Below are 9,070 nucleotides of genomic sequence, written 5' to 3' on the forward strand. Positions count from 1 at the left end.
TACAGGGATGGGGAAGGGATGGAAGGCAAGATCGAAAGAAAAAGACAATCGAATAACACACACAAAAAGAGAAAATGGAAGAGCCATATATATTGATTGCTTTGTGTCACGTCATTCTTGACTCCTGGTTACAAGAGTCGTCTTGTAGAGACGTCTCTTGCCATTTTCCTGGCAAACTTTTCAGGAGTTGTTTACTCTTGACTTCTTCCTATGGCTGAGCGTGTGACTGGCCCAGATTTGTGTCTAAGGTGGAACTAGAATTCAGTCTCTCAGTTTCTAGTCTGGCATCCTAACAACTACACCAAACTGGCTTTCATCCATTTGTAGTCCCCAATAAGTTGATATAGTCACCGCAAACTGAGCTCAACTTCTGATGACTGTATACAGAAGTTCATATAATTTCTTGGTAACCATATAGAAGTGGTTTGCCATTGCCTTCTTCAAGGACATAATTTCCAGTCTTGCCTACAGCCCTGAAATTTCCTATTTCGATACTTTTCAGTTTTTTAAGGTTAAAGTTAGTTAGTTGCTGCCATGCAGCTGGGTCCCAACAAAGTATTCTTCAAGAAAAGCAACATTCAAAAGAAAAATGCTACTCTCCCTCTTTCCCCAGTTTAAATCTGCCTACTTCAGAACCAACTGATCCCAATAAATCTCATTAAATGCAAGGAGAGTTAGGTTTGAGTAGGAATGTATAGAATTGCACTGAACATCATTCCCTCACAGAATAGTTAAAAGGAAAAACGGCTTCATAATTTATATTAAGTGCTCTTGATTAAATACTCTCTGAGTGATTTGAGAATAACATAAAAAGGCAGGTTTATCCATCCTTCAATACACAGAGAGGATTTCTATCAAAAGAAGGGATGGAAATTTGATATTCAGAATTAATTTGCTCCCAACTGGGCAAAGTGGCAAAGCCCTGAAGTATAAGACAGTTTTGAGCTGAACTCAGCAACTTTTAAAGAGCTACATTCAGAACAGAGCTGATTTGGTGGAGGTGGGAACAAAGGATGTCCATTGATTGTCCAACCTAACCAAGACTTAAGTCCTATTTATTTCCATGTAAGAAGAACTGAGTGAATACTTAAATTGATGGATTGTGCTTCCACCTTACATTCTTAGCAGGCTGTTCACACAAATTGTTTCAAAAGTGCTATTGTATCACCTGGACACCCCTCGAAGATGGAAAGATTCTCTAACTTGAGAAAGGCAGGTATTGGGAGGGAAGATTGCAATTCTTTATATAGATATCTCTATATATCTCAAAATGTGTCTCACTAAACTCACCAGTATGTGTGCCTGAGTAGGCTTGCCCAGCTCTACATACTGCAACATAAAGTGAAGCAACCTTTCCAAGAGAGACGTACTCCAATTTTTAAGAAGACCTTAATTAGCAAAGCGTGACAAAACTTCATTCCAGAGTTGACAGGGGAGTTTAAGAGCTAGGTTTAAAGTAGACTTCCCTAGGGATTCTTACTCCCTCCAGACTTCCCAGAATGACCAATCAGTCTGGAACACACACTAGCAAAAGTCTTGGCAAAAGCAGCTTCAAAAGAGGATTATACGTCATTGAATAATTTAAGGATACTCCAAAAGTTTTCAGCTGCAGTGGAATCATACTACAGAAATACTGTTCTTAGTATTTTAACAAGCCAAGTAGCCAGCCACTGAATCCCACAGCCTGTTAAGTCAAGCATTCGATATATCAAATCAGACAGCCAGATTTTTATGGTTCAATCACACCAGGGAAGAAATCCCTTTACCACTGAATCCCAATTCTTTCAATCAGCCTTGGGCTAAGCACTGGAGCAGTGGTGAAATCCAATTTTTTTTTAACTACCGGTTCTGTGGGCGTGGTTTGCTGGGCGTGGCAGGGAAAGGATACTGCAAAATCCCCATTCCTTCCCCACTCCAGTGGGAAGGATACTCCAAAAAAGAGCCTGTAGTACAGTGGACTAAAGCACTGTTATTAACATCTGCTGCTTGCAATTACTGCAAGTTCAAATCTCACCAGGCTCAAGGTTGACTCAGCCTTCCATCCTTTCAAAGGTAGGTAAAATGAGGACCCAGATTGTGGGGGCAATAAGATGGCTTTGTATAAATATACAAAAGTATGAAGGCTATTGCTTAACACGTTGTAAGCCGCCCTGAGTCTCCAGAGAAGGGTGGCATATAAATTAAAGCAAAAAAAAAAAATCCCCATTCCCACCCCATTCCAGGGGGAAAGATACTGCAAAATCCCCATTCCCTCCCCACTTTTGGGGGAAGGATACTGCAAAATCTCCATTCCCACCCCATTCTGGGGCCAGCCACAGGTGGTATTTGCTACTCAAAATTTCCGCTACCGGTTCTCCAGAACCTGTCAGAACCTGCTGAATTTCACCCCTGCCCAGGAGTCTTCCTCAAGGGGAAAGGAAGAGAAAGGAAGGACCTTGGGAAAAGTGCAGGGAAGTGGAGAGAAACTTCCTATTTAAGGCAAAGGCTAAGACTCCCCTCACCAGCAGCCCTGTGATCGCAGCAACCACCAGAGTTCCCCCACCCCACCCCCGGGATCCTGGCCCCGGTTCGACCTCTTGCGCCAAGCACGGGGTTCAAACGAAGTCCGGAAAGGGTGCCTGGGTGGGGAGCCTGAGACAGGGAGGGCGGAAAATGCGCGCGTCCTCCGCAGTGTCACTGGGGCTGAGGCTGCTCTCTTGCGAGCCGGGCGAGTCCCAGGGACAGAGCCAGGCGACGGGGCCTTCGGGGTTGCCGTCCAGCGCTGGGAAAGCGGCCTCCTGGCTCGGCCGGGCCAGCGCGCTCTGATCGGCCAGGCGGAGGGTCTCGGTGAGCGCCCAGATGTAATTGTGAGCGAAGCGGAGCGTCTCGATCTTGGTCAGCTTGGCGTCGTCGGGGAAGGAAGGCAGGACGCCGCGCAGCGCATCCAGGGCCGAGTTCAGGTTGTGCATCCGGTTGCGCTCGCGGTCGTTGGCCTTCGCGCGCCGGCTCCGCTTGGCTCGGCCCGACACCCCGAGACCGTCGCTCTTGCCCTTGCCGCGGCCTCGACGGATTCTGGCCTTGGAGGGGACGCCTCCCTCGCAGGGCGCTCCGCCGCGGCCCGACCGCTCGCCCGGGGCCTCCAGTGCAAGCAAGCCAGGACCGGGAGAGTCGAGCGGGCGGGCGGCGACGCGCGAAGGAGAAGAGGAGGAGAAGGCGCCGCCGCCGCCGTCGCCGTCGTCGTCTTCGTCGTCCGAGATGGCCCAGGAGGGCGTCCCTCCCTCGCTCGTCTCCCGCGAGGCTGGCGAAGTGGCCGTCTGGGGAGGCATCCTGAGGGGAGAGCAGAGGCTCCGTTAGAAAAGTTGCCCGGGGGAGACCCAACCCGCCTAAAAGGGACCCTTGGCCCGCGCGCGCCGTGAAGGAAAGCGGAGGCTCCCCAAACCTCCCTTCCTTCCCCGAAGGCGGTTCGGCTCATAGACATTCTCCGCGGCACTTGGGTGGCTTCTCTCAGGAGGCCTCTGCGCATAAGCAGAGCGCGGTTCGCCTCTGCCGCCCGCTGCGGGAAAGACGGGGCGGCGGGTGCTTCTGTTTACCTGAGCCGACGCCGAAGCTCTCTGCCTAGGAAAGGAGCCCAGGCTGGAGGAGAGGAGAGGAGAGGAGTGCGCCTTCCCCGACGGCAGGCTGGCCACACGCCTGCCGCGGGGCTCCTATATATATATATACACGGCGCTCTATGGCCCAGTGCGGGATTTTCCCCTTTCTGGACGGCATGGAGAGGGGGGGTTGTTGTCTCCTCCCTTCCTCCCTCCGGCCCTCGCCACGCCTGCCCGCTTTTTGGCACGCTTGAGCTTATCGGAGCGGCTGGGAGCGTGCCGGCTTCTCGCCGCCCGAGGGAAGCCAATTAGAAGAGGAAGGCGGCTCGCCCCAGCCACGCGAGCCCCTGGCTGGGCGTCGGGCCCCACTGACCCTCCGGTGGAGGGGTGATGGGGTTTGCTGCCATTGGGGAGTGTGGGAAGCCGCCTCAGTTGCAAAGCCCGGCGCCTCGAGCGCGCGCGCAAAGACGCAGCGTTGCCATTTTATTTTTTTTTTTTTTTTTGGAGAGGCGGCCGCCTCGTCCTGGGACTGCCGGGCGGATTTTGAGATGCCGCCACATTTTGTCCCGCGCGCCAGTCGACCCTGAGGGCGCCTTTTTATCTCGCTTTGCACCGAGCGCCTCTTTTCCTGAGTGACGCGCCAAGGATTGTTAGGCCTTTCCCATGGAAAAGGGCTCTTTGGCGCTAAAAGTCCCCTTTCCAATTGGGGTTTTCTCTTTCCTCTCCCTAATGCTGCTCCCACAGGACAACAGCCTTGTGAGGTTGCTTATCCTGGAAGAGGGGGACAAAGTCAGGACTCCATGGTCGAGGAGGACATAACCAATATCTGCTTCCTTATTAGATACTTTAAATCAGTGGGGCCCATGCCCCACAGGAGGGCAATTTTATTTAATTATTTTATTAATTTTACAACAACACAACATACAAAACACAAATACACAATATGTGTTTCTTTTTATGTATCAGGTTCGCTCCTCTTTCTACTTTCTACATTCTCCATTTTTCTCATTCTTTATCATCCCTTTATTTCTAGTTTTATTCATTTACAGTATTATACATATTTGTCACATCCACTATTCATTTTTACTTTCCCTAATCTCGAGCCAATCATACCACTTAGTCCATACTTGATAATATTCTGTATCTTCCTTTTCTTTTCTTTCTTTTGTTAATTTGTCCATCTCCGCACAGTCCAGGATTTTCTTAATTATTTCTTCCTCTGTTGGGACTTTTTCATTTTTCCAGGACTGTGCATAGACTATCCTTGCCGCTGTAATTATATGTAAAATCAAATATCTAATTTCTTTACTGTAGGTTCTGTTCAATATCCCCAACCTTGTTTAAACCAAGTTAATGGCCTTTTAGGCTTCCTCCGCATGAGTAGGAGTTCACTTTTTGAATAATAAGAATTATATGTCACGGGGTCGGGTGGGGCATCAGGATTTTAGAGATGCTTAGGTGGGGCATGGCCAAAAAAAGGTTGGGAACCACTGCTTTAAATAGATCCACGCTTCCTGTCCTAAAATCCTGATTTTTTTCCCCCCTCTCGGAATGAGCCACAATCATGCACGCTTGTCCCAGCTTCTCCAATCTGGTTCCCCCATCCTCACCCCCACATATGTAAAATGTATAAACTACATTGCCCATCACCTAGAAAAGAGCCATGCTATACAATGACAATGAGAATTGCAGTTAGGGAAATTGAGGGGGGCACCAATTCAAAAACAGCTATGCATTGTGTCCAGAAATTAACTACAGATTTGTAGGTGGGTAATTTGTAGGTTGGAGCTGCAAAGACTCTGGAAACACTACTGAAAATTCCTCTGATCTGGTACCTGAATGGTTTCTCTGGGAAACGCATAAGCACGGGGTAGAAAGCAGTTGCTTGCCTTTATTGTTTGTCTCAATAATTATAATGTTGTTCCTCTACACCAGAGGTCTTCAAACTTGACAGCTTTAAGACTTGTGGATTTCAACTCCCAGAATTCTCCAGCCAGCTGGCTGGAGAATTCTGGGAGTTGAAGTCCACAAGTCTTAAAGCTGCCAAGTTTGGGGTCTCCTCCTCTACACTTACATAGAGACCTTAGTCCTGTTTTTGGTCCACTATCTAATCATTTTCCTGTTAAGAGAGTGAGAATCACCACATCTTGTGACAGGGACTTCCATGGATCCATTGTGCCCTGGGCTTCTTTTGAGAATCAAGAACGAAATGCTAAAAAGGGTAGTCCTAAAGAAAAACATTGCCCATCATCTCAAGCAAATCCCCGTGGGTGAGGGCTTCTTTGGGAAGAGCGTCCTTAGATATGCCCTGTCTCCATTCCTAAGGATACTTCTGAATTTTGGAATAAGGCATAAAAGTATCAACAGTATATTTCTATGGGGTAGAGAGGTAATAACGATATAAAAAATACTCAGTTGGGCAAAAAGAAATTTGACATTATCAAGACTCTCTTCATTTATTTACTTGATTTGGTGTTTTTTTTTAAATCCCACCTTTCTTATTTTGATGAATAACTCAAGCAGTAAACATACTTAACGCTCCCCACTCAGTCTCCTGGTTTCTAGCCTGAAGCCTCAATCACTAGAGCAGGGGTCTGCAACCTTAAACACTCAAAAGAGCCATTTGGACCCATTTCCCACAGAAAAGAAAACACCAGGAGCCACAAAACCTTTCCCGTGCCTGACTATTTCTTGAGCGGCCACAAAACTAGCCTATGTAGTTGAATTAAACGTTCTGTTTTCTTCTGGAACTTTTTTTTTCTTGGATTTATCCATGGTTGGCCTACCAGGGGTTGAAAAGCTCAATAAATCGCGTGCTAGCGGGTGTCGCACATTGGCGGTTGTGACGCATATTTTGAGTGACAAGGAGCCATAGCAGAGGGGTGAAAGAGCCACATGCGGCTCCAGAGCCGCAGGTTGCTGACCTCTGCACTACAGCAAATCTGATATAATTTTATCCTGTCCTTCCAAGAACCAGCTTAGGGAAACATACATCCATTTCTGTCTTTCTCTTCGCACAGCATCTGTGAAGTGGATGAAGCTGAAAAACACAGAAAGCCTAAAAATCACTTCCTTAGGTTGGAGTCACAATTTGAAATGTTAGCCATTATTTATTTGATGTAGACAGCTGCCCATCTCCCACAGGTGACTCTGGGCAACATGTAAGAACTAAAAGCATAAAAACTGCAATATACAATCTCCAATGCCAAAGGATAAAATAATGCCCCCATTCTCTCTCTCTCTCTCTTGCACTCTCTCGTTCTCTCCCTCTCCCCCACTCTTTTTTTTCTTCCCCCCCTTTCTCTCTCTCTCTCTCTCTCTCTCTCTCGTGCACTCTCCCTCTCCCCATCTCTTTCTTTCTTTCTCCCTCTCCCACTCTATTTCTTTCTTTCTCTCTCTCTTGTGCGCTCTCCCCCTCTCTCTCCCTCTCCCCCTCTCCTCTCTCTCCCCCTCTCCCCCTCTCTTTCTCTCTCTCGTGTGCTCTCTTTCTCCCCCTCTCCCTCTCCCCCTCTCTCTCATGCGCTCTCCCTCTCCCCCTCTCTTTCTTTCTCTCCCTCTCCCCCCTTTCTCTCTCTCTCTTGCACTCTCTCTCTCCCTCTCCCCCTCTCTTTCTTTCTCTCTCTTGTGCGCTCTCTCCCGCTCCCCCTCTTTCTCTCCCTCTCCCCCTCTCCTTCTATCTCTCTCTCCCTGCCCCCTCTCTGTCTTGTGTGCTCTCTCTCTCTCTCTCTCTCTCTCACGCACACACACACACACACACACACACACACAAACATTAACAGCAGCAGACCTCACCTATTCTGACCCAAACACCTGGGGAAACTGCCAGGTCTTCAGTGCCTTGTGAAAGCAACCCAGAACCATCCAAACTATCCAAGGCAATTCTGTTTGTTAAGAGCAGATGGTGCCACTGAGAAGGCACAACTCCAGGCTCCAACAAGATTGCATTGTTTGCTAGAAGGAACTTGGAGCGTTGTCCTCTGTGCCAGATTTGGAGGGGTGAGCAGAGGTAATGAGAGAAAGATGGTCCCACAAATAGTCTGGCTATAGAGGCGAAGCACCACTGCAAGCTGCAACAACGAAGGATAGCCGCTGGAGCCAATGCCAACGTCTCCATTAAATTATTTACCACAGACAGAATTCGCCAAACAAAGGAAGCTTTCACAGTTCGTTAAGCAAATACATTTAAGGGAAATTAAGGGGGGAAATACTTTAAACCCTGTTCTTCATTTAAGTCATTCTTCTAGATCTAGAACCCTCCAGATGTGTTGAACTCCCAACTAATATGAGTTATAACTACTCAGAAACTACTAACTTTCAAACGACATTGGCAAATTTTATCAGTTCATAATTAGTAAGACATTACTAATTCAAGGAATTGGCTACATTCACTCTTGTGGCCCATTTTTATAAAGGGTTGATATTTAGCACAGCTCACTTAAGTTTTAGAGCCAAGTCCAATATCATGGTTTCTTTGATGGGATGGAAGGGATGGCTTGCCCAGGTGTTGCCAAAAAAACTCACGCCTTTAAACAGCATTGTTTTAGCGTACAAAAAGCAAACGTTTCATAAATGTATTCCATGTCTATAGTTTCCATTTTAGACTTAAGGAATCTAAACTAATAACCCCAGGCCACCCAGAAGATCCACAGTTGTAAGTGCATATTATTTAGGAGACACTGGAATTGTCTCCTAAATAATATGAATTGGGACAATAAAGCCCACAGAAGCAACTTTGAAAAGCTTCATACTCCGCTTTTACACTTTTACTGCAGAAAGATGCAATAGCAAGGGTGAGTGTTTTATAATCTGTTCCATTACAATGCAAAACTATTCCGATGTTCAGGGTAATATTAAGCAAGAAGTCCAATTAAGATGAGGTTGAAGTATCTTCCTAACCATGAAAATAAGCAGTCGAAAGAAATCCTTTCACTTCGACCTCTGTTTATTATTTTGGTAGTTACCTTTCTGTTCAGCTCAGGGTAGAAAAGTTCCAGCAAGAGGTGTGGTGGGGAGTGGATCTATGTTCACATCTAATCCATTAAGTTTCCTTCTGATTTTAATTATATTCTATATTCTTTATTTTCTAGAAAATGGATAGTTTTATTGGGAAGATGGTTCAAGTCCTCTCCTCCACATACACATTCAATTCTCCATTTGACTTTATTTGTGATTTCATTTTTTGCCCTTTCCTTATTTAACTATCTCCTTTCTTTCTTTCTTTCTTTCTTTCTTTCTTTCTTTCTTTCTTTCTTTCTTTCTTTCTTTCTTCCTTTCTTTCCCTCCCTCCTCCTTTCTTCTTGGCTCATAGTAAAAGCAATCGCTAGATTGGGTTTTGCATATACTGCCTGTGGGTGAAGGGGTTGGGGGATGGAGAGATCTACCTGGGAGCAGGGTGTGAGCTGCCAGGAAGTATTTGTAGTGATATGCATGTATAACTAGGAGTGAAAACAAAGGCATTGGCACAGGGCCATGATCAAAAGATGCAACCAGGAACGCAAGAC

General features: G+C 46.6%; 1 protein-coding gene across 1 annotated transcript; it reads right to left on the reverse strand.

Moving 5' to 3' along the window:
- Positions 1-2,594: 2,594 nt before the first annotated feature.
- Positions 2,595-3,305, reverse strand: NEUROG3 (neurogenin 3). The gene has a single exon (XM_070946307.1). The coding sequence runs from the start codon at positions 3,303-3,305 to the stop codon at positions 2,595-2,597; it is 711 nt and encodes a 236-aa protein (XP_070802408.1).
- Positions 3,306-9,070: the final 5,765 nt, after the last annotated feature.

The sequence above is a fragment of the Pituophis catenifer genome, unplaced genomic scaffold, assembly GCF_029215685.1.
Source record: "Pituophis catenifer annectens isolate HBS135680 unplaced genomic scaffold, rPitCat1.0.hap2 SCAF_6, whole genome shotgun sequence".
NCBI lineage: Eukaryota > Metazoa > Chordata > Lepidosauria > Squamata > Colubridae > Pituophis > Pituophis catenifer.

Bases quoted from the DNA above. Each gene is read 5' to 3' on its own strand.
- NEUROG3 (XM_070946307.1), bottom strand. From the start codon at position 3,305: ATGCCTCCCCAGACGGCCACTTCGCCAGCCTCGCGGGAGACGAGCGAG.